This window comes from Gadus chalcogrammus, chromosome 14 (genome assembly GCF_026213295.1).
Source record: "Gadus chalcogrammus isolate NIFS_2021 chromosome 14, NIFS_Gcha_1.0, whole genome shotgun sequence".
Taxonomy (NCBI): domain Eukaryota; kingdom Metazoa; phylum Chordata; class Actinopteri; order Gadiformes; family Gadidae; genus Gadus; species Gadus chalcogrammus.
In genome coordinates, this window is record NC_079425.1 from 20747067 (window position 1) to 20772845 (window position 25779).

General features: G+C 45.2%; 1 protein-coding gene and 1 pseudogene across 2 annotated transcripts; both read left to right on the plus strand.

Moving 5' to 3' along the window:
* LOC130403710 (protein TANC1-like) overlaps positions 1 to 16352 on the plus strand; it is a 29794-nt pseudogene extending 13442 nt beyond the window's left edge.
* A 5088-nt stretch (positions 16353 to 21440) lies between these two features.
* Positions 21441 to 25557, plus strand: cenpq (centromere protein Q). 2 transcript variants are annotated; one of them, XM_056607977.1, is made up of 9 exons: positions 21441 to 21549; positions 21639 to 21721; positions 21828 to 21876; positions 22569 to 22674; positions 22760 to 22828; positions 23645 to 23780; positions 23898 to 24011; positions 24651 to 24725; positions 24867 to 25557. In XM_056607977.1, the coding sequence occupies exons 2-9, from the start codon at positions 21641 to 21643 to the stop codon at positions 25053 to 25055; spliced, it is 819 nt and encodes a 272-aa protein (XP_056463952.1). In that variant the 5' UTR covers positions 21441 to 21549; positions 21639 to 21640; the 3' UTR covers positions 25056 to 25557. The 2 variants fall into 2 exon arrangements, with proteins under 2 accessions (XP_056463952.1, XP_056463953.1); XM_056607978.1 differs by having other exon boundaries at positions 21447 to 21549; positions 24957 to 25551.
* The last annotated feature ends 222 nt before the right edge of the window (positions 25558 to 25779 follow it).

Below are 25779 nucleotides of genomic sequence, written 5' to 3' on the forward strand. Positions count from 1 at the left end.
TGTCCGAATCATCACATGGCGATGATGACAGTGTGGGTCAGGTGATGATAAACATGGACGGTCATGTGACCATGAAGTCACGGGGTCAGAGTTGGGTGTTGACCTGTGACCCCTGCGACCCCCAGGTCTACCTGCTGATGTGCCGCGCTGCCTTCCCGGAGGCGGGGGAGTTTGAGAAGGTGTCCCCCCTGCTGAGCATCGCCCTGGCCTCCCTGCACCCGCTCTCCGACCAGCAGATGTTCAGAGCGCTGAACGCTGGCAGCGTCCAGGGCCGGCTGGGCTGGGAGGAGCTGCAGCGCCGCCTCCACAGCCTGGACGGCTTCATGGTAGGGCCGGCCGGTCATCCTGGTGTCATCGGGATGTTAGGATTCTGGGTCAAACGATCTCCAAACTAGGATAACGAAGAAAAGCTGGAGACATATTTGGACATTATTTCTCGATTTGCGCATTTTCCATTTCAACATTTTGTGTATTATTTTAAGGGGAAATTTCAAAGTCCTCAGTTAAAAAGGTTTTTTTTGTTGAGAAATGCTGAATAAATGCATCATGTTTTCAAACTCAAAAATAATCGTTTGAATAATCGTGATTTTAACATTTACCAAAATAATCGTGAATAGGATTTTTTCGATAATCGACCAGCCCTTCTTCATGGTACCCTGCATCATATCATCATATATGATAGTTATAGCATATCATACCATGAGTTACATATAATGAATATAAATATCATATTAGAGTACCATACAGCAAACTATCATAGACTATATCAAAAATTATCATATACATTTTATATATCTTATCCTACTATAATATAATAATATATCATGTTTCGTATTTCAATACCACACACTTATCACTCATACTACTGTGTGTTTGTGTGTGTGTGTGTGTGTGTGTGTGTGTGTGTGTGTGTGTGTGTGTGTGTGTGTGTGTGTGCGTGTGTGTGTGTGTGTGTGTGTGTGTGTGTGTGTGTGTGTGCGTGCGTGCGTGCGTGCGTGCGTGCGTGCGTGCGTGCGTGCGTGCGTGCGTGCGTGCGTGCGTGCGTGCGTGCGTGCGTGCGTGCGTGCGTGCGTGCGTGCGTGCGTGCGTGCGTGCGTGCGTGCGTGCGTGCGTGTGTGTGTGAGTGTGTAGGTAAAGCGTAGAGACGGGACCCGCATGCTCTGCCACCCCTCCTTCAGGGAGTGGTTGGTATGGCGCGCTGACGGGGAGAGCAACGACTTCCTTTGTGATCCAAGGTCAGTCTGGAGGTCAAAGTTCACATATTACAGGAAGTGATCCCTCAGTCTCCATGACAAACTGGTTATCTTATCATCAATCGTGTGTGTGTGTGTGTGTGTGTGTGTGTGTGTGTGTGTGTGTGTGTGTGTGTGTGTGTGTGTGTGTGTGTGTGTGTGTGTGTGTGTGTGTGTGTGTGTAGGAGTGGCCATGCTCTGCTGGCCTTCATGTTTTCTAGACAAGAGGGGAAGTTGAACAGACAGCAGACGATGGAGTTAGGACATCACATCCTAAAAGCACACATCTTTAAGGTAAGGGATCACAGCCTCACAGCAGACATCTTTGATGCAAGGTTTCATATTCTTAAAGCACACATCTTTAAGGTAAGGTTACACATCTACAAGGTACGGCCTCCCAGCGTTAGTTGCTAAATCTTTCTCGGCCAAGTGATGATGAATAGGGAAAGGCTGGTGATGATTTAAGCTTTGAAGCACCTCTCTCTCTTTCTCCTCCCCTACTGTCTCTCCTCCCTCCCTTTCTGTCCTCCTTCCGATCCCCCCCCCCTCCCTCTCTCTCTCTCTCTCTCTCTCTCTCTCTCTCTCTCTCTCTCTCTCTCTCTCTCTCCCTCTCCCTCTCTCCCTCGCCCGCCCAGGGTCTCAGTAAGCGGTCAGGTCTGTCCTCCAGTCTCCTTCAGGGTCTCTGGGTCAGCTCCAGTACAGACAACCTGTCAGCCGCCCTAGGCTCCCTCAGGAACCTCTACACCCCCAACATCAAGGTACACACACACACATCCCAAACACACACACACACGCACACACGCACACACACACACACGCACACACGCACACACACACAACCTGCATACACACATCTTCTCTCGCTCTACAGGTGAGTCGTCTGTTGATCATGGGCGGGGCCAACGTCGCCTGGAGTACAGAGGTCCATGGCCACGCCCCCATTCTAGGTGTCCACGCCCACCTGGGTCACCTGGAGATGGTCTCTCTGCTGCTGGAGACGGGGGCTCCTTTGGAAGGGCCCACCGACACAGGCCTCACCCCCCTCTGTCTGGCTGCGGCGGGAGGCCACGGGGCCCTGGTCAGCCTTCTATGCAAGAGAGGAGCAAAGGTCAGTTCGGCTCTTATAATGACGCAAAACAATGAGCACTAAAATCCACGAAATAAGATAACAACAAACATTAAGCAACAAACACGTAACCCGAATAATACAGTTCAAAAGGGATAGGAAGAAGTTTAAAACGTTCCTGCTCCTACCCCCTCCTATTCTGTTATAGTTATTCACAGAAAAGAAAAATTCAGTTTGTGCAAATCAGTGTCTATGATGTTCAGCTCGTAGGTTAAAACCAATCAAAGCTTTTGGACAAAACAATAACAAAATATTGGAACGGATGAACCAAGCCCATCAAACAAGAAATAGCAAAACCAAAATTCACTGCTCCAACTCATAACAACTCAGTATGTTGTTTCTGAAGATTTTTTTTGGTTTTGATATAGTGGTCGATTTTTTCTGCTCATCATCGCAGCTGTTCCACAGACTAACAGCCTTTGTTGTAATACAGTCAAGTTTTTCATTGGTTCTTATTGTCATTAACACCATGCTGGAAGTGCTGTTGATTTAGTCGAGGGCAGGAAGAGTTGTCACCCAGTATCAACACAGTGTTACAAAGTGCACCCACAGTATTTGACTAGTGTTAAGTAAGTATAAACAGAGTAAACCTAATGTAAACCCAGTGTAAACCTAGTGTAAACCCGGTGTGCACCTGGGGTAAATCCATGTAAACACTGAATAAGGACAATGTAAAACTAGTGCAAACCCAGTATCAACTCAGTGTAAACACAGCATTAACCTAGTTAAAACAGAGTGTAAATGGAGTAAACCAAGTGTAGACCCAGTGTGAAGCCAGTGTAAACCCCGTGTAAACCTAGTGTAAACCCATTGTGAACCTAGGGTAAATCCATGTAAACACTGAATAAACACAGTGTAATACTAGTGCAAATCCAATATCAACTCAGTGTAAACGCAGTGTTAACCTAGTGCAAACATAGTGTAAACAGAGTCAACCTAGTGTAAACCCCAGTGTGAAGCTAGCATCAACTTTAGTTAAACCCAGTGTTTTGGGTTGTTTTGTGTTGTCTTGTGTTCCTTTGCGTTCCAGCTGCAGCACACTGATAAGAGCGGTCAGTGTGCTCTGGTCCATGCGGCCCTGAAGGGCCACGCTGAGGTCCTCAGGATCCTGCTGCAGCAGGCCGGGGGGACCCAGCATCCCGCGGGGCCCCCGGCAGAGACCGTCCCCCAGGCAGAGACCAGCCCCCAGAAGGAGAGCAGTGGGGGGTCCGGTGTTGACGGGAGGAAACAGGCAGCTCAGCAGGCCCTCACTGCGGCCTCAGGGGCTGGACACACTCAGGTTAGAGATCTACTGCGTCTAGGTGGTCTGGATCTATCTGGATCCATCGGATCCATGTGATCCATCTGCTCTTATCTATATGATCTATCTGGATCCATCTGGATATATCTGATCAATCTTCTCTTATCAAGTGAAGAATAGCTCTGAATCGTACGGAACTTAGCAAGCCTCACCGTGTAGCCTGTTTTCTTATTCGACCCTGGTACGGATGAACCCCAGGTCGGAGATGTGTAACGTTTTCGACCAATAAGAATGACTTCTGCCCCAGTCAGAAAAACATACCTGTTTATTTGGAACACACCTAGTTTCTGTTGTTTTGCTATTGTTGGGCTGAATTCTTATTCAGAGAATTAACGTTAAGGCTGGGTAATATTAAATCAAACATGAAAATGTATATAAAATATATTTACACTATAAGCATCTTATAATGACTCATGAAGTCTGAAAACAACTGTGGTTTGTTAAATTTGCACGCACAATAATGTGACGTAGAACCTCAGACTAGATATAAAATGTATTATTTCGGCTCATATTTGTTAAGTATCATCCCAGCCCACTTGTCAGCCCGTTCTCTGGGTCTACACATGTACACATACACGTGATTAGTGCGTTGAGCCGCCGTCTTCCCCATCAGGTGGTGCAGTTATTGTTGGAGGAAGAGCAGATGGTGCAGATGGAGCTCCGAGACTCACTCTGGGGAGAAACAGGTTCTCTCTCTCATTCCTCTCACCCTAACAGACACACACACACACACACACACACACACACACACACACACACACACACACACACACACACACACACACACACACACACACACACACACACACACACACACACACACACACACACACACACACACACACACACACACACACACATAATGTTTCCTCTGTGGTCTTCATAAGCATGTGGGGTAGATGAAGGCATGCCTCTTGCTTGTCAGGCTGATGGATTGGTTGTTTGTGTAGAGGGTTAACTCATGAATGGGTAGTTAGTGTAGAGGGTTAGCTCATGGATGGGTAGTTAGTGTAGAGGGTTAGCTCATGGATGGGTAGTTAGTGTTGAGGGTTAGCTGATTGACGGTAGTTAGTTAATAGGGTTATCAGATGGCTGTTAGTTTGTGTAGAGAGTTATCTGATGGATGGGTAGTAAGTTAAAAGGGTTATCTGATGGATGGTAGTTATGGAAGAGGGTTAACTGATGGATGGGTTCTAGCTCTGGTACAGCTGTTGTTAGGCTTCTATAGAGAGAGAGAGAGAAATGGGCAAGAGATAAAGGGAGAGAGAGAGAGCGATGAAAGGTGAGAGCGAGAGATAGAGAAAGAGAAAGAGAGAGAGAGAGAGAGAGAGAGAGAGAGAGAGAGAGAGAGAGAGAGAGAGAGAGAGAGAGAGACGTTGAGAGGGATGAAAGAAGAAGGAAGGAGAGAGAGAGAGAGAGGGAGATGAAAGGGTAGAGGGAGAGAGAGAGGGAAAAGAGATGAAAGGGGAGAGAGAGAGAGAGAGAGAGTGAGAGAGAGAGAGAGAGAGAGAGAGCGAGAGAGAGAGAGAGAGAGAGAGAGAGAGAGAGAGAGAGAGAGAGAGAGAGAGAGATGAAAGGAGAGAGAGAGAGAGAGAGAGAGAGAGAGAGAGAGAGAGAGAGAGAGAGAGAGAGAGAGAGAGAGAGAGAGAGATGGTTGGCCGGTTTTCTGTATCACTTCTTTTCCTTTAAAGCTCTATTTTTATGCACTTCCTCTGTAGTCACATCTAAACACTTTTTATACTTTGTTTACTACATAAAAACATTCAGTCGACGAGAATTGGCCCTAAAGATTGTCCTCATTTACTCTTTTACTGGTCCTTTTCTAAATGACCGCTAGAACAGAAATTCCTAAAATAGCCAACTCAGGGAATCTGAGCCCCCATTAGACACAGACCACAGTTCTATGTTACAGAGCCCAGTAACAGAGACGAGGACTAAAATCGTCTTTTAAATCAGCTGAAAAGTTTTAAAATCCTCTCAAAAGAACTTCAAGTGTATGTGTGATACTTGTAGTGTGTGTGTGTGTGTGTGTGTGTGTGTGTGTGTGTGTGTGTGTGTGTGTGTGTGTGTGTGTGTGTGTGTGTGTGTGTGTGTGTGTGTGTGTGTGTGTGTGTGCGTATCAAACACATGGTCCATGTGACGCAGATACTTTCTCTATCTTTTTTCTATATTGTCTCACTTAAAGCAATTGACTAAAATGAATGTACGTAAAGGATATTTGCTCCTTTGGTTTATTACTTCACTGGCGAAGGCACTCGTAATTTTAATTTGCTTTGGACAGTGCTGGCTAAATTAATGTAATGTAATATAATGAGTGTGTATTGTGTGTGTGTGTGTGTGTGTGTGTGTGTGTGTGTGTGTGTGTGTGTGTGTGTGTGTGTGTGTGTGTGTGTGTGTGTGTGTGTGTGTGTGTGTGTGTGTGTGTGTGTGTGTGTGTGTGTGTGTGTGTGTGTGCAGCGCTCAGTTTGGCAGCCTCCAGAGGTCGGACAGAGATGTGCGTCTTCCTGCTGGAGAAAGGGGCGGAACTAGAGACAGCCAATCAGAAAGGAATGACCCCCCTGCTGCTGGCGGTCAAACACGAACACACACAGGTTGAGATAAACATGCACACATACACACACACACACACACAAACTCACACACGCACACACAAACACACACAAACTCATAATGGTAACGACACACACACATGCACACACCACACATGTACGTACACGCAGACACACACAGACACACAAACTGACACACATAAACACACACTAGTATTGATGTGTACATTGTGTGTTAACCAGCAGTGTGTGATGCTGGTTGAGGTTTGTTTTTGTTCACCAGTTGTGTGAGCTGCTGGTTGAGATACAAGATGCAAGATTGTTTATTGTCATATACACAATGGAAACATAGTTTGCACTGGGCAATGAAATTCTTAATTGGCAAATTCCCTTTACACAAAATATGCTTAAAATAAAGTAGATAAATAAACTAAACTACAAAAAAAAACTGTACAAAGAGCAGAATTTAGTTAAACAAAAACAGTTAAATATAAGGTGCTGTTTAGCATGTGCAATGTTTGCATACAGCAGGAGGCCCTGAAAGACATTGAAACATAGAAGTTTGAATACATACATTGGATATTGAATATTATTAGTAGATAAGTACATGGTGCAAATGAAGCTCACAGTTGAAAATAAATACAGTTCACAGTATTGAACATAGTGAAAAGATATGTTAACTAGTCTGCGTGTGTCCACTAGGGGTGTAGTCTGCGTGTGTTCACCAGGTGTGTTAACTAGTCTGCGTGTCTTCACCAGGTGTGTTAACTAGTCTGCGTGTGTCCACCAGATGTGTTAAATAGTCTGCGTGTGTCCACCGGGTGTGTTAACTAGTCTGTGTGTGTCCACCAGGTGTGTTAACTCGTCTGTGTGTGTCCACCAGGTGTGTTAACTAGTCTGTGTGTACCCCCCCAGGTGTAAGCGTTGCCTCTTAAGGCGTGTTAACTAGTCTGTTTTTGTTAACCAGGTGTGTGTGTGCTGCTGGTTAAGGTGTGTTAACTAGTCTGTTTTTGCTAACCAGGTGTGTGTGTGTGTGTGTGTGTGTGTGTGTGTGTGTGTGTGTGTGTGTGTGTGTGTGTGTGTGTGTGTGTGTGTGTGTGTGTGTGTGTGTGTGTGTGTGTGTGTGTGTGTGTGTGTGTGTGTGTGCTGCTGGTTAAGGCATGTTAACTAGTCTGTTTTTGTTAACCAGGTGTGTGCGCTGCTGGTTAAGGTGTGTTAACTAGTCTTTTTTGTTAACCAGGTGTGTGAGCTGCTGGTTAAGGCATGTTAACTAGTCTGTTTTTGTTAACCAGGTGTGTGCTGCTGGTTAAGGTGTGTTAACTAGTCTGTTTTTGTTAATCAGGTGTGTGAGCTGCTGGTTTAGGTGTGTTAACTAGTCTTTTTTTGTTAACCAGGTGTGTGAGCTGCTGGTTAAGGCATGTTAACTAGTCTGTTTTTGTTAACCAGGTGTGTGCTGCTGGTTAAGGTGTGTTAACTAGTCTGTTTTTGTTAACCAGGTGTGTGAGCTGCTGGTTAAGGTGTGTTAACTAGTCTGTTTTTGTTAACCAGGTGTGTGCTGCTGGTTAAGGTGTGTTAACTAGTCTGTTTTTGTTAACCAGGTGTGTGAGCTGCTGGTTAAGGTGTGTTAACTAGTCTGTTTTTGTTAACCAGATGTGTGCTGCTGGTTAAGGTGTGTTAACTAGTCTGTTTTTGTTAACCAGGTGTGTGAGCTGCTGGTTAAGGTGTGTTAACTAGTCTGTTTTTGTTAACCAGGTGTGTGAGCTGCTGGTTAAGCGCGGTGCTGACGTGAACGCCAGCGACCATCAGGACCGATCGGCCCTGATGCTGGCGGCGGCTGACGGACAGCTGGCCACGGTGGAGCTGCTGCTGGCTGAAGGTGGGCTCAGGGGTCGACATGGTGACTGGTGTTGGTCTGATGGTTGGAGAACACTGTCCTACAGTCTGCATGGAAATACCCACACGCTGCAATTATAAAACACACTGATTATGGAATATTGAATTGAATTTAATTGAATTTAATTTTCATTTAATTTATTACATCTATTTTAGAAATTCAATAAAAATCTAACATCCAAAAATACAACGCAAAACGAAAAGCACGAAAGATCTATAAACAAAAACAACGTCCAAATAATTTCACAAATAAGAAAAATAAAAATTTTAAAAAGACGTTATACCTGTCAAAAGTACAGTAAATCTGGTATTTATAAAATTGTATGTGAAGACTTGATGTACAGTAATGTAAATCTGGTATTTACATCATTTTATATGAAGTTGATGTACAGTATTTTCAGAATGTAGAGTAAATCTGCTATTTACATCATGTTATATGAAGAGTCGATGTACAGCTACGTCCCCATGTACAGTAAATCCACCTAGGATTAATTGTAGAACTTCAATGTATTAGAAGAGGCGTTCTTTCAGTGGGCGGGGGCTTGACCAGTGATCGTGAACCCCACAGTGAGTGTGTGTCCTTGGGGTGTGTGTCCAGGCGCCTCCGTGTGCTCCGTGGACCAGGGGGGCCTGACGGGGCTGGGCTGGGCCTGCCTGAAGGGCCACAAGGGCATCGTTCAGCTGCTGGTGGACCGAGGGGTCAGCCTGGACACCGCCGATAAACACGGGCGCACGCCGCTGGACCTCGCCGCCATGAACGGAGACGCCGACACCGTGAGGAGGGGGAGGGGGAGGGGGGGGAGGGGGGGGGGGGGGGAGGGGGGATAGAGATGTACGTAGTAGAGGAGTCAATGGTAGGGGGGAGATGCTGGATAGTGGGGGGAAGATATTAGAATGATGGTAGGTTATATATATGGTAGGTTGTAGATGGTTTTGGGTAGATGGTAGGTGGTAGAAGGTATGGGGTAGGTGGTAGGTGGTAGGTGTTGTATGGTAGGTGGTAGATGGTAGTTGGTATGGGATAGATGGTAGGTGGTAGATGGTAGGTGATATATATCATAGATGGTAAATGGCAGGTGATGTATGGTAGGTGGTATATGGTAGGTGGTAGATGATATATGGTAGGTGGTAGGTGATATATGGTAGGTGATATATGGTAGGTGGTAGATGATATATGGTAGGTGGTAGATGATATATGGTAGGTGGTATATGGTAGGTGGTAGGTGATATATGGTAGGTGATATATGGTAGGTGGTAGGTGGTATATGGTAGGTGGTAGGTGATATATGGTAGGTGATATATGGTAGGTGGTAGGTGGTATATGGTAGGTGGTAGGTGATATATGGTAGGTGATATATGGTAGGTGGTAGGTGATATATGGTAGGTGGTAGGTGATATATGGTAGGTGGTATATGGTAGGTGGTAGATGATATATGGTAGGTGGTAGGTGATATATGGTAGGTGGTAGGTGATATATGGTAGGTGGTAGGTGATATATGGTAGGTGGTAGATGATATATGGTAGGTGGTAGGTGGTATATGGTAGGTGGCAGGTGATATATGGTAGGTGGTAGGTGATATATGGTAGGTGGTATATGGTAGGTGGTAGGTGATATATGGTAGGTGGTAGGTGATATATGGTAGGTGGTAGGTGATATATGGTAGGTGGTAGGTGATATATGGTAGGTGGTAGATGATATATGGTAGGTGGTATATGGTAGGTGGTAGATGATATATGGTAGGTGATATATGGTAGGTGGTATATGATATATGGTAGGTGGTATATGGTAGGTGGTAGATGATATATGGTAGGTGGTAGGTGATATATGGTAGGTGGTAGGTGATATATGGTAGGTGGTAGGTGATATATGGTAGGTGGTAGGTGGTATATGGTAGGTGGCAGGTGATATATGGTAGGTGGTAGGTGATATATGGTAGGTGGTATATGGTAGGTGGTAGATGATATATGGTAGGTGGTAGGTGATATATGGTAGGTGGTAGGTGATATATGGTAGGTGGTAGGTGGTATATGGTAGGTGGCAGGTGATATATGGTAGGTGATATATGGTAGGTGGTAGGTGATATATGGTAGGTGGTAGATGGTTGGGGTTAGGTGATACTGTATATGGTAGGCGGCAGGGGGTAGGTGGTAGGTTGTAGGGGATATAGGATAGGTGATAGGGGGTAGATGGTAGCCTGTACGGGGGTAGGTTAATCCTGCTTCTCATCCCACCTCCAGCCCTATTCCCACCCAGGTGCATTGTGTTCCAGGTGAGCTACCTTGTGGAGCAGGGGGCCGCGGGGGACAAGGACACCAGTGGCTCCAGAGCTCCAGAGAGACACACCCCTGCCCTGGTCACGTCTCTAAAGAAAGGCTCCAAGATTGGTACGTACCCCCTCTCCACCGCGTTACGGGACCCTGCCTGGGTCGGTCTACAGTCTAAACACACGTCCCATTCAGGTCAAAAATGACCCGCATGAGCGTTGGCCAGGGGGGAGTGAAGCTCAGCGATGAGCTGCGCCTTCCGCCCACTACCAGCAGCGCAGGTGACGGAGCTCCAGGTGGCAGAGTTGCCAGTTTGGGCGAAAAATATGGCAACACTGCCAGGAGGACTGCTAGTAGCGGACAGTGCTCCAGGAAGGATGGGAAGTCAGCCCAGAGACCCTAGCATGACACTAAAGACAATAAACCAACAGCCATAGTTTTAAACCACAGATTCAGACTTTTTTTTAATCCTGGGGGGTGTTGTCTGAGGAAGAAGACGGAGGACAGAACCCAGACCCCAGTATTCATCTATTGGTCTGTCTATCATATCCACCGTCTGTAGATCATCATACATACTGTATATCATATACAGACTGTATGGTATATGTATGTAGGGTATGTGAAAGTATGACTAAACCTATTCATTCACACCTTCTATCTTGTCCCCCCCCCCCCCCCAAAGGCTACAGAACGGCTCCCCACGACCGATCAGGTGGGTGGTCTTTAAGAGAGTGGAGAGAGAGAGAGAGAGAGAGAGAGAGAGAGAGAGAGAGAGAGAGAGAGAGAGAGAGAGAGAGAGAGAGAGAGAGAGAGAGAGAGAGAGAGAGAGAGAGAGAGAGAGAGAGAGGAGAGAGAGAGAGAGAGAGAGAGAGAGAGAGAGAGAGAGAGAGAGAGAGAGAGAGACTCTGACCGTGGGTTGGTTCTATGCATTCCAGGTCATGCTACCTGGGCGATGGCGTCCTCTAAGCCAGACATCCTGCTCATCCTGCTGCACAAACTCATGGAGGAGGGAAACATGTTGTACAAGGTTAACCCTGTTATTGATTAATCCCTTTTCTCAATAACACGATAAGTATGAATAATGATATTATGAGTTTATGAGTGACATGATTAATTACACTATGAATAACATGACTAATCACATGATAAATAACATTATTAATGACTTGACTAATAACATTATGTATAACATGATAAATGACGTGATAAATAACATGATTTATAAAAGAGGTAATTAATAACAGGACCAACAGCATTATGAGTAACACGTCCCGTCCCGTCCCGTCCCGTCCCGTCCCGTCCCGTCCCGTCCCGTCCCGTCCCGTCCCGTCCCGTCCCGTCCTCAGAAGGGTCGCATGAAGGAGGCGGCCCAGCGCTACCAGTACGCTCTGAGGCGCTTCCCAGGCCACACCGCGGGGGAGGACCAGGAGCTGAAGGCCCTGCGCGACCTCAGGGTCTCCCTCTACCTCAACCTGTCCCGCTGCCGCCGCAAGACCAACGTGAGTGCCCCCGTCGCCGTAGCGACCGCGCCGCCGCCACTCGACCGATCGCACGCTGTGGTCGGCCGAGAGGAATGACACCCCCATAGCGTTGGTGGGGAGCGGTTCCGTGTTCTCCCAGCATAGGAGGTGGACCAACATGGTGGCGTTGTACGCTGTGGTGTGAACAAGAGTGAGGCCCTGACGTAGGTTACATGTCTGGTTGCGTGCGCGTGGTACGAGAGAGCCCGTAACCCACGTGGGTGACCTTGGGGAGATGGATACATAGAGGATAGCGAGGAGCGGTATTTTTAGAAACTAGGTCGGGCAGCACTTCCAAGTGGCTATTGATTAAAGGGAGTTACCATCTAAATGACTCAATGTAAATGTGAGGACGCACGTATTGATTTTCAACAGCTCACCCTTACCCTGATGCAACGGTCGTGTTCAGAGGTTCGGCTACGTTCATCCTGTTGGGAGAAGGAGTGACCTGTTTATGCAGCTGTGTCTCTCGTATATAGCACAGTGTGTGTGTGTGTGTGTGTGTGTGTGTGTGTGTGTGTGTGTGTGTGTGTGTGTGTGTGTGTGTGTGTGTGTGTGTGTGTGTGTGTGTGTGTGTGTGTGTGTGTATGGGTGTGTGTGTATGGGTGGCTCCAGGGCCTAATTGGGCTGCTATCAGTTATCTCGGGGTCCCAAGAGTCTTCAGGCGGTCAGTGAGATGAATAATTAATAGGTGGAAGGATTGAAACGTTCGCCTAACAAGACTATCGCTCTCCCTCCGTTTCTCTCGCTCATCTCTCCTGCTCCCGCTCGCCTCACTCATTCATCACTCAGTCCTCCATTCATCTCTGTCATCCCTCCCTCTCCTTTTCTCTCTCTCTCTCTCTCTCTCTCTCTCTCTCTCTCTCTCTCTCTCTCTCTCTCTCTCTCTCTCTCTCTCTCTCTCTCTCTCTCTCTCCTCTCCACTATCCTCCTCTCCTCCCACTCCTCTCCTCCTCCTCGTTCTACCCTCCTATCTCCTCCTCTCCTCCTGCCTACCATCTGCTATCTACAGCAGATGATCCGCATGTCCCTGACACCATGTGTCCACTTATCATGTTAGCACACAGCGCTAGTCTGATAGCAACGTTTAAACATTAAGCCAGGGAATCTCGTGGGTCTAAACTATCAAGGTCAGCCCCTCCAAATAGCTCGGCAGCATCGTTTAAGAGAGAAAGAGTGGTCCACGCTGACTCTGCCCTTCTGTTGCTAGGCGGGCTAACCTATCACAGTCCACTATTTCCCTAGACGTTCGGATATATGTCCTTCAGTCTTACATTCTTAAAACATTCAAAAGATTCATTTGATTATGGAATACATGGTTGCATAATATAATATTGTACATTTTGTAAATGTAACAGTGTTATAATGAACTTGAGAAAGAAGAAACACAAAAGAGAAGATAAATAGGCCCGCTGGACTGAAGGTATAGGCCGCTTTCTCCTCTAGTCGAGCATGCTAAGCAAGTGGCTCATAGACTGGCTGATGGAAAGAGGGTCTGAATTTGAGTTACATAAATATCTACAAATCTAAACAATTCTTGGGGCAGGAATGTGTAGTGGTTAGAACTCCAGGTCAGAATGTTCTGGGTTCATTCCCGAGGACATCCTAGAACAATATGACCCCCAATCCCCATTCGCCATGTGTCTGAGTTCACTCAGACTAATTTACCACTCAGACATTCAGATTAAAGCATATGATAAATAGCTAAGTCGCTAGTGTAAAATTGCAGCTAAATTGTGAATAGTTTAGAGTTGTGCTCCATGATGTCCACAGCAAGGGAAAACGAGGAACGTAAGTCCGTTCTCTTCATGTTTTCGGCCTCTTCTCTCCTTTTTAAATATTTTTTAAAAAGTTTTAGAACTCTTCTCTGTGGTTTAAACCCAAAACATTTTATTTATTTATTTCAACATGGTCATTTATCTTGTATTACCGTAAACATAGTTACCCGCACCATTTGATAGTTGTTACTGAAATAAGTCTCCAGTTTAGAGAAGAAAGGGTTAAGATCCAAAACACTATGTGAATGTTCCACCCTGCTGCGGAGGCAGGTGGCTGAGGCAGGACCTAAGCCTTCTCTGTCTGTGTTAAGTCTCTTCTCTATGTTTTAAGCCTCTTCTTTCTGTACTAAGCCTCTGTTTCAATTCTCTTCTCTTCAAGATGATTCTCTCTGTTTAAAGCCTCTAATCTGGTTTAATGTGTACTCTCGGTTGTGAGTCTATTTGTGAGTCTGTTTATGGCTCTTCTCTTTGTTTTAAGCCTCTCCTTTTTTTAAGTATGTTCCCTCTGATTTAAGCCTCCACTTTTTTAAGCATGACGTTTCAAGACACTTCTATCTGTTTCACACCTCTTCTTTGTGCTTCAAGCCTCTTGTCTCTTTAAAGTCTCTTCTCTCTGTTTAAGGACTTTGGCATCGCTGAGGACTTCGCCACCAAGGCCTTGGAGCAGAAGCCGTGGTCGTATGAGGCTTATTACGCCCGAGCCCGAGCCAAGAGGAGTAGCCGGTGAGGGCAGATAGCCCCTCTGTGATACTGTACACCGCCTACACTAAAGCCCTGTCCCAACACGTCCCCTACCCCTCCATACTACCCCTCCATACTACCCCTCCATACTACCCCTCCATACTACCCCTCCATACTACCCCTCCATACTACCCCTCCATACTACCCCTCCATACTACCCCTCCATGCTACCCCTCCGCTCTGCCCTGTAGAGTCTCTAGGTTAAAGATGTTCCCCCTACCCCCGCCTACTCCTTTGTGTTTGTCAATTACGCGTTGACAGGCTTCGGCAACATGATTGGTCGAAACAATTATTTTGCAGAAGAAAGTGAAACGCCCCCATCACCCATATTTGAGCTTGTCTGCTCTAAAGTCTGATTCGTGGGACTAGATCGGCCATGACCCAACACACCACAGCCAACCGCTTTGGGTTTCCCCATTCCACGACAGATCTAGTAGTCGTAGTGTGGTTTTGGTCAATTACAACACTGGCTGTGTGAGGTAGGGGTAGAAGAATTATCCCAGAATGCATTTAGGTTTTCACTTCCACATGGCCGCGTACTTTGGGAGCATCAATGTAAAGCTGACCTGCTCTTTGCAGACACTTTGCTGCGGCGCTGGATGACCTGAAGGAGGCCGCGCGGCTGGCCCCCTCCAACAAGGAGATCCGTCGGCTGCTGACCCGCGTGGAGGAGGAGTCGCTGCTCCACCAGAAGTCCTCCTCCTCCTCCACCTCCTGCGGCCCCGTGCTGGAGAGCAGCCCCTCCCACCACCCCCACCCCCACCCTGCAGTGCCGGAGCCCGAGGGCCTGGACAGACAGAGCCCTACCGACACACCCATGCAGGAGAGGGAGGAGCAGGGGCAGCAGCAGCAAGAGGAGCAGGAGGAGCAGCGCCAGACACAGCCTTGTGGGAAAAGGAGCGGTGAGTACTGGCCCCAGAACCCCTACGGCCCCAGGCGGCCCGAGGGCCTGGGGGAGCAGCAGTCCAGCCAGACCCAGCCCGGTCACTCACTCCAGACAGGGGCTGGTGGGCGGGCCGGGGGCCGGCCCCTCTCCCTGGGAGGACCCCCCAGCCCCTTGCCGGGCCGACACATGCCCACATCCCTCAGACCTCACATCAGCCCCCTTGCCCCAACCCCGGATGTGGATCCCTCTGCTCCTCGCTGTCCCCAAGACCCCTACCTCCCCCTCTCCCCGTCTGCCACCTCCCCTCCCCCCACCCTCCTACACCCCTACCACCCTCTCTCCCCCCCGGCCACCTCTCCCAACGCTCCCCTCCACCACCCCTACCACCCTCTCTCGCCCCCGGCCACTTCCCCGCCGCCCCCCCTCCTCCACTCCTATCTTCCCCTCTCCCCGCCGGCCACTTCCTCCCACGCTACTCAACACCACCCCTACCAGCCCCGCTCCTCCAGCTTCTCCCGGGTTTCCGACCGCCTGACCAACCCCCCCAGCATGCTGGACAGCCTCTCCCTGGAGGGGAGGCGTGACCTAGGCACCGCGGGGTCTCGGGGCTCCAGCTCCAGCCAGGCCTCTAGCGGCGGGAACCTGTCGGACTGCGGCCGCCAGCAGGAGGCGCCACGCCTCCCCAGGAGCAGCGGCAGCTTCAAGACCAAGCAGGAGGTGAAGCCCCGCCCCTTTATGGGCGTCATGGACAAGTCGGTCAGAGTCCAGACCCACCAGACACCCTCTGGTAGGGGAGGAGGTGGAGGAGGTGGAGGAGGTGGAGGAGGTGGAGGAGGTGGAGGAGGTGGAGGAGGTGGAGGAGGAGCAGCAGAGGGCTTCAACATGTCGCTGGTGGAGTTCCAGATGTTGAACAGTGAGCTGCAGTGGGGGCCGTACCAGGAACAGGGGGTCCCTGGGGGTCCAGGAAGGGAGTTTAGCGAGGCGAGGGCCAACAGAGATGCTCCCCCCCTGCACCGCGGGCCCATCAAACCCAAGCGCTCCTTCATTGAGTCCAATGTGTGACTGTGCTCCCCGCCGCCCTCCGGTGGCCGCTCACAGTTTTAATGCTCCTTTAAATCCTCTGGCCTTGAGCTTATATCTATACAGCAAGGGTAGTTAATAGAACATTACAAAGAAATAATATTCTTAGAATGGGTATGTGTTATTCCTAGAACTATGAATCCTAAAGAGACATTTACTACGTGCATGATATTTAAACGCATTAGGAGCCAGATACGAACATTTGGATCGAGGAGGGAGAACATTTATATTTGTACGCCATGCAACATTCAGATGATATATTTCCATGTAAGAGATGATTGGTTCAGTAAGTATAAGATCTTTAAGGCAACTGGACAATCCTATTCTTGGTACGTTTGATAAATTGCATTGTAATTCATTGACGGAAATGTTTCATTCTAAAGAAAAGGCTTTATTTATTTTTGGAAGCAGAGAGGAAATGTTTCTTGGTTTGTGAGAAAGATAGTGTTTACAAGGTGGAAGGACTGCTAACTGTTTATCCAAAGTATTATTCTATATCATAGACAGGAACCACGCATCCTGGTGGTACATTCATATATTCAGAATTATAATAATAAAAAATAAATACGGAGTAGAATGTGTCACTTTGTGTTTATATATTTTTATATTTTTCCTGCCTATCATGATTTATTTTGAGATGTTTCATATTAATTGTGGGTTCTAGACTGGGACATTTGTGATGAAAGGGAAACTTTTAAATGCCTCCATGCACTGGGTCATGCTAGAGGGTTAAATAGAGCAACATTGAAGGATGAAACTGCACACACCACTCATCGCTTTGCTGTTTTTTATGTCAAGCTGGGTCCACATCACACCTTTCTTGAGATATGAGAGACTGCGAAATTTTGGACAAGTGCTGAAATGGGTTCTTGAGAGTTCTGGTGTTGAATGGGTTGACTGGTGATACATGGGACCTAAAGTTGGAGTGGTGTTCAATGGATTCTGGAGTTGAATGGGTTATTGTGTTGGACTGTTGTTAAATGGGACCTAGGGTTGGACTGGTGTTTAATGGGTTCTGGTGTTGAATGGGTGATTGTGTTTGACTGGTGTTACATGAGGCCTAGGGTTGGACTGGTGTTTAATGGGTTCTGGGGTTGAATGGGTTATTGTGTTGGACTGGTGTTATGGGACCATGTGTAGGACAGATGTTACATGTGAAGTGGGGTTTGAATGGTGTTAAATGGGACCTATTGTTAAATGGGACTTGGTGTTGGGCTGGTGTTGAATGGGTCTAGGTGTTTGACTGGTGTAAGTGGGCTCTGGTGAACAATTGGTGTTCGATGGGTTCTGGTGTTGGATTCATGTAACGTTCTGGTGTTAGAATAGTGTTCAATGGGACTGACTGGTGTTCCCAGGCACCTGGTATGCATGCCGATGGGCTCTGACTAGAGTGCCATCTGTTTCTGCGGGAAAGCGTGGAGCCTTCAAAGTAGCAGATAGCTCTTAAGATATCCATGCATGACCCAGGGCAGATTCTACTGGATGACTATCATCAACGCATCCCCAGGAAATGTCAGGACAGACTGAGATAAGGTAGACAGTGTTTATCAATGAGTATTAACTCAGCTTTAAATACCACAACATGGGCCCTAGCTTGTTATTGTGACAACCCTGCTGTCCTATGATTTTATTAAACCACTACCCTAGAAGTACAGACATATGTGAGCGTCTCAGAATTCAGAATATAGTATGGCTCGACCCGATTTTATAGACTCTGGTTAAATGGAGTCTTTTAACTATACACTGTACTATAGACTCTGTCTTTAGCCGTAGACTACATTCATGTATTATTCATGATTTATTTGATTTGGACCGCTACAATGTACATAGAATAACTGAGCACAGCTTTAAGATGCAAGTATCGTAGTGTTTATAGAAGACACTAATTTACAACAGCCATCCCCGGAAGGGTTTTTGTGAAAATAAGAGATAAACAGGAAGGTATGAAGAAGGTAAGCAGAGTACAGAAAGATAAAATAAAAATAAACATTTATTAGAAAAATAGCTGCAGAAAAGTAGACATGAGTACAAGTTGATTGTTGAATTAAATAGGATATGGTAGCCTCTATTAAAAGTGGTGTAGTTTGCAGCGAACTTCAAATGATACAGTGTTTTCCATGGATAATCTGCTTTTACAGAATAGCTGTCAGAGCAGAAGATGTTTTGTAGCATGAAACTTCACAGTTGTCACCTAAAGCTGCTCAGGTAGATCTGCTGCAGCTCTTTTGTCTCTTGATGTATTTACAAAGAGGCTGAAGCGCAAGTCCATTTAAACATTTGAACACAAGCTTCACATAATGAAAATTATGAAAAAAAACCTGAAGATCTTGCATTTAATTAAAAAGAAGCAATTTTGATTGTGTCCTATACATTTTACTGATTGTGCTAATGATATGGATTTAATTAATGCCTGAATGACCTAGGGTTATGTAGTTAAACCATTAGACAGATGTGAAAAAATAACTGAATTTAAGAGGAAGATATAGTCAAATGATTACCAGTTTAGAGGGTTAGGTGCTTTGTCAAAGACACCTCGATACTCTGCTTGCCGGGGATCGAACCAACCTTCAGGTTACCAGCCAACCCGCTCTACCACCTGAGCTACTGCCACCACACAATATACAATATATATTAACAATTTAAATCGCAAAGTTAGACCTACTCCAGACCTCCCTCCAGACACAGACAGACTGTCCTAGCTCACAGAACCAGTGAGTCATCGTCACTCTGGTCAAGGCTAGTGCTTTCACCTCAAAAAGTCGCCAAAAGTCACCAATAGCAGCTAGATTTGTCGCTTGTCGCTGTTTTGAAAAAAATCGCCAAAGGGGTCTGAAAAGTAGCTAAATATAGCGACAAAATCGCTAAGTTGGCAACACTGCGGTTTGGTCCAGTAGTCGTAAGCGTCTTTGTATTTAATGCGCATGCGCAGGCTTGTACGTAACCTTGAAATTGTACATTTGTCTGAACAAATATTTCTAAATTGAGCTCCTAATCAAATATAACAGTGTTTTAGGAAGAAAACAAAAAAAAAAAATTTGGATTGAATGACAAAATTATTAATCAGTTGAATACACAACCTTAAAATTGTACATTTGTCAAAATGGATATTTCTTAATTGAGCTCCTAATTAAAAATATCTATATTTCACAGTATTTTGAAATAAAAAAAAGTTATTTTAAAAATAAAACAAAAAATGTTTATTTGAATTGAATTACAAAATAATAATCAGATGAAGTACGGCTTAAAACCCTTTTTCCAGTGTTTGGTTGCAGGTGATGACTGTATCGTCAGCGTCTGAAGACAGAAGACTTAAACTAGGGCATATTTCTGGCAAGTCGTTGAAACACAATCCGAAAAGGATGGGACCCAAGAGAGTTCCTTCGGGGATTCCTGTTCCAAATGTTCGCGACCCTTTAAATATCACTCAAACCATGACAGGGACTGTTTTGACAAATGTCACATTCAGAGTTTTGAAGTTACAATTTAGAGAATAACAGTATAAAATGCTCTGTTATAGTTAGACGTTACACGTTATGGTAACCATAGGTTGTACCATTTCTCATGACAAAGTAGAATGTGTTTCTAAGATGCAAACATTATTATTCATGTATGCATGCATATCCTCTCTGTTCCTGCCCTTTATTTATCTTCTTCTTATAAAGCACGTGATCTTAACCCAAATCAATGTAACAATTTAAAATATTCACCAAGTATCACTATATCCTTACCCAGAGCACTGATATATATTAATAACATTCTAGTTATTAGCACTAGATCCTAACCCAGATCACTGATCAATATTACTAATAATATAGGCCTAGTAATCAACCATAGATCCTCAACCATAACACTGATATATATTATTAATATTCTTATTAAGATCCTAACCCAGATCAATAATATATATATTATTATTATAGTTATTATGACTACATCTAGATCACTGCTATTTATTATTCTATTTAATCGAACAAATTATGTCTGGATTTCTGCTGCCAGGATATTCTTATTCACTGTTGCCATGTCAACAGAAGTCGACTGGATCTGATCGATAAAAGACAAAAAGAAAAACGTACACAAACCATCAGAGAACAAACAGTACACAAATGCTTGGATAATATACCAACTAACAGACTAATCCTGGATTAAGTAATATAATTAACAGACTTAAAAAATAATATTGAATAAATCCTGCTAATCCTGTTTATACAAGTTCTACCCCGTATATTTTGATTGGTGTGGCTATAAATCAAATGTTATTTTTATATGCATTGTATCTTGAACATTTCGAGGATTGCACAAGTTCAAGTTGTCTTGAAGTTTGTTTGTTTTCTAAATAAGAAAACTTGTTCCAGTTTTCATTAGGAGTTTGTCTTATAATTTAAAGGCGGTCCAACAGCTCATCTCTTTGAGTGGAGAGCAGCTGGAAGTGGATTCATGGGACCGCCAGCGAGATGCAACGAGTCAACATCTCCGACCTAGGCTACTCACTACTCAGACGGAGTTGACTCTCTCCTCGAGCATAACTAAACACAACCCTGGAAGTAGGCCTACTACTACTACCAATAGGCCTATGCAGGAGAGGACAGGAGCGGCAAATAAAAGAAAATCTGGAGTGCATGAAATGCGTTAGAAGCTCTTTAGTGATAGGCTAGTCTGATGTGAAATCAATAGGCATCAAAAATAGCTATGAATATGCTGATCAAATCGCAAGCACGCTCTCGGTTCTATTTAAAGCTTGTGGTACCAGCTGTTACATTGAAAAAATATGTTGCATTTGCATGTAAAATATGTTGCATGACAGGTGCATCATGTTCTACCGACTTGTCACAGTCAAACACTTTTTAAATTTCCCACGGAATTTAAATGAACATGCCGTTAATGAAATGAACCTACAAATTTTATCCAGGTTTGGTCAGTGGATTAATACTGGGCAATCAGGACAAGTAGAGTTCCAGACATCATTCATCGACATACAGCATTAAGACAATACTACCATCTGGTGGTTTTTTGAGGTTACAACGCTATTTTGTTTCAACTAATTTGAGGCGTTGGGCTTTCCGTACGCGCATGCGTGGTACAGCCCCGTCGTTTCAAAGCTGCGGCGCGAAAGCCTGCCTTGACATCACCTCGAACGACAACAACAACACTCGGTCATAAAATCAGCGTCAATATTAAGGTATTTATATGTCTAAAGTTCATATTTATATGTGTATATGTACAACCTCGTTCGAAGATAGGTTTAACACGGTTATATATCAATTGCAGTGATGAAGCCAGTACGAGGTTCCTCCAGACCATCGAACATGAAGATGCGAAAGAAACCTGGAGAAAAATCTTCAGCACCTCAGGTAACGCCAACACAAGCACGATGTGTTTAATAAGCTATGTTTAATATGTTTAAGGGTTGAGTCCAACTATGTTTAATCACCGTTTCTTGGTCCATGTGTTATTAAGGAGCCCCGTAAAGAGACGGTTCGCCAGAAACCGTCCCAGAAGAAGAAAGGTGGGGTATTATCTGTAGTGACCCATATCTGTAGTGACCCATGTAGTGAGTCATTAGAATAGCTTTAAGACTGACAGACTGGGTCCATTAAGGTATCGGCACGAAGTACTGGACCTGCAGGCGTAATCCCGTAGGGTGGCAACACAAAGTACTGGACCTGCAGGCTGAGAGACCTGCAGAGTCCAGTTGGGTGTCAGCACTGGATACATAACAAATATATAATGAAAGTAGTAGAAGTATTGATTGACACGTTTCTAGAAATTATTGACAGTATATGCTACATAACTGAAACTATACATTATTGACTATTATACACACATCCAATATATCTATAATATAGTATACATCATTGACTCTGATACATATCCACTATATCTTTATTATACTGTTGAACATCGACCATGATACATATCCTGTTCATCTATATTATACTGTGCATTATTGACTATTATACAGTGACACAAGTGTCTGTTGCTACTATATTATTGAGCATACATTATATTTGACATAAGTCTCCCTTATATGCTACTATACTTTTGAAAGGGTACATGATGTCTTATATTATACTAAAGCATGTACAATGTGTCCAGTCCTTCCGGCGGGCCTGTGGGGGGTACATAAGAAGAGGGTGGTCAGTAACTTGCAGGGGATTTCCTGTCTGTCTGCTTTATTTATCTCCCTCCTCCTTCCAGGAGGAACTTCGTCCAATAAAAGCAAGAGCAATGGTCAGGAGAAGTGGGTGCCACTGACCCGGTTGTCCATCATAGGGCTGAAGAGCATTGTGGACCAGTCCATTTTGTAGGTCACTAAACCCTATCGACCCTCACACACACAGTTCTCTCTGAACTTGACGGATTCAAATGTATTTTTCCTTTTCTTACAGCAAGACTCTTGGCCTGAATCGGCGGGAGAAGGAGGAAACAAATAAACATCTTAACATCCTAAAAACAAGGTGATTAAAAACGAGATACACATAGCCTGGTATCATAAACACACACTCTCCTAATTAAGTCATTTGTGGAATACATTTGAAAAGGAAATACCTTTCTACTGAATGGACTCGACATTTTATCACAAAGTGATGATAATCAGACCCATAAAATGTCAATCATAAATATCCCTTTCAGTTACTTGTGTCGACGTTGGTTTGTCAAATTCATCCTCAAAACCACACAATTTATTCTCTGACTTGCTTGTTGTATTGTTGTCGTAATTTTATTGATATAAACTATTCATGAAGATAACGCTACAATTCATGGGCTCTTCTCCTTGACTCTGGTTGTGTTGTCAGGTTGTCCTGACTCTGGTTGTGTTGTCAAGTTGTCCTGACTCTGGTTGTGTTGTCAGGTTGTCCTGACTCTGGTTATGTGGTCAGGTTGTCTTGTCTCTGGTTATGTGGTCAGGTTGTCTTGTCTCTGGTTATGTGGTCAGGTTGTCCTGACTGGTTGTGTTGTCAGGTTGTGTTGACTCTGGTTGTGTTTTCAGGTTGTCCTGACTCTGGTTGTGTTGTCAGGTTGTCTTGACTCTGGTTGTGTTGACAGGTTGTCTTGTCTCTGGTTGTGTTGTCAGGTTGTCTTGACTCTGGTTGTGTTGTCAGGTTGTGTTGACTCTGGTTGTGTTGTCAGGTTGTCTTGACTCTGGTTGTGTGGTCAGCCGGTTCCTGACTCTGGTTGTGTTGTCAGGTTGTCCTGACTCTGGTTGCGTTGTCAGTTGGTTCCTGACTCTGGTTGTGTGGTCAGGTGGTTCCTGACTCTGGTTGTGTTGTCAGGTTGGTGGGTGCGTGCGCTGAGCTGAGGGTGCCTCCGTTGACCCGGGGGGACTTTGAGACAGAGAGGATTGCCAGTCAGCTGCAGGAGGAGGGCAGGAGATCTCTCAACGGGAAGAAGACCCTGAGCAGGCTGGAGGTCAGAGGTCAACACGCTGACATCACACCCAAACAGCTAAACGGATGTTGGGGTGTTAGCTAGGAGTCCTGATAGTAATAAAGTGTGTGTGTGTGTGTGTGTGTTTTCAATGTCTAGTCTGATCTAGATAACCTGCTGGTTGCTCTAGAGGAGATAGAGGAGGAGAAGAAACCCCTGGAGAAGAGCTGTAGCTCCCTGAAGGGTCAGCTGGAGGAGGATAAGGCTGTAGAGGTACTCACTCACCCTCAAACACGAACTCCCTTGAGCGATCATGGTCGAAATCTCAAATGAAATGCACAGTTTTTCGAACGTATGATATGATGTATATATGGACTCAAAACATACAATATTATCGTACGTTTTTGGTTACATGTTAACGCAATATCTGAATTAATCAGCTAGAGGATTTAGGACAGACTTTTTCTTCTGAGCGCCACTACTTGATTACAGTCTGATTAGCAACTAAAGAAGCAAAAATGGAGTTAAGAGAACATAAACTACCTCTATGACCTGATTAGTCATAAGAAGCCGAACCACAATGTCTTTCCACTGAATTCACAAACATCGAAATTCTTTTAAGGTTTTTCTGGTCCAAACATTTCTATAATCTCTGTAAACAAACATCAAAGCTCATGTAGAGGTTCGTCGTCGTCAGAAAATAGGCGAAGGGTTCCTAGATTGTCCCTCTCCAGACTGACTGTTTACCTGCATGCAACTAATACCCGCTCAAACATGATTGGTCAATACTACTCGGACTACAAACCAGAATACTTCCAATGCCAACATCGTGTCCTTTGCGAAGACTCGACAGCATCAGAGCATCAACAATTTCAATGTTGAATTTTGAAATGAAGTCTTCTCTCTCCACAGATGTTGCAAATGGCTGAGCGATGTGTGCTCCGTATTCGCGCTCCACCAACACACAAATACACATCGACACTACAGGTAGAAGTACTGCAGTGCTCACTTACTATAAATGCACCTGCAGACTACATGTAGAAGTATTGCATGATCCTACAGTATAAATACACTTGTATACTAGAGGTAGAATAAATAGAAAGGCCTAATGTGTGTGTGTGTGTGTAGGCCCAACTCAGCAGCACGGTGCCTAGGGGAGAGGGCGAAGGGATGGCCAGACGTCTGGGAGACATCCTGCTGACCTCTGCACCCCTGCAGGACGCCCGCCTTTTGCTGGCCAACGCTGGACAATTTACAGACGGGCTTCTCTCTACTGGACCTTCTGGATCTGACTCAGTAGACCTGCCGCAGACCTGACCCAGTAGACCTTCCAGCGAGCTGACAGGCTTACCAGAGGGCTTACCAAGAAGCTCTACCCATAGCCGTCCTAGTAAGCCTTCCAGCCAGCTGACCGTGTAGGCCTACCAGCCATCTGATCTAGTAGATCTACCGAGGACCACACGAACAACGTCCAGAGAGCTGTCCTCGTAGACCTACCAGCCATCTGACCTGGTAGGCCTACAAGAGATCGGTCAGAGGTAACCCAGTCCTCGTTCCCGAGAGAGCTCCACCAGGAAGTAGCATTTCAACAGTTACCTTGGATCTATGATCGTCCCCGGTTTTGTTCAGGCTGCAGTCCTGTTGACAGGAAGAGATTACGCTTTTATTGTTTGTGAAGCTTGATCTTGGGCATTGATAAGGTACATAATGCTATGTTGCTTAGGTTTTATTTCATGATTTATGTGTCCAGGCCAAAGCTAAATGTGTTTTTTTCCAAAGTGATACGTTCAAATATATTAATAATAAATAATTGATTGTGTTTTTGTGAGGTTAAATTACAAAATTGTAAAAAAGTATATGCAAAAAAATATACAAATTCCGTCAATCGACCTTTTGAACCTCTTAAATATAGTGCAGAGTTGAATACACCCAACAAACTTACTAACAAACAAACATGCTTACCTTTAGTCAATTTTTAATAAAGCTGGACGGGACACTGTAGATCGAACCCAGAACATTCCCAGAACAGTGCAGTATCTGT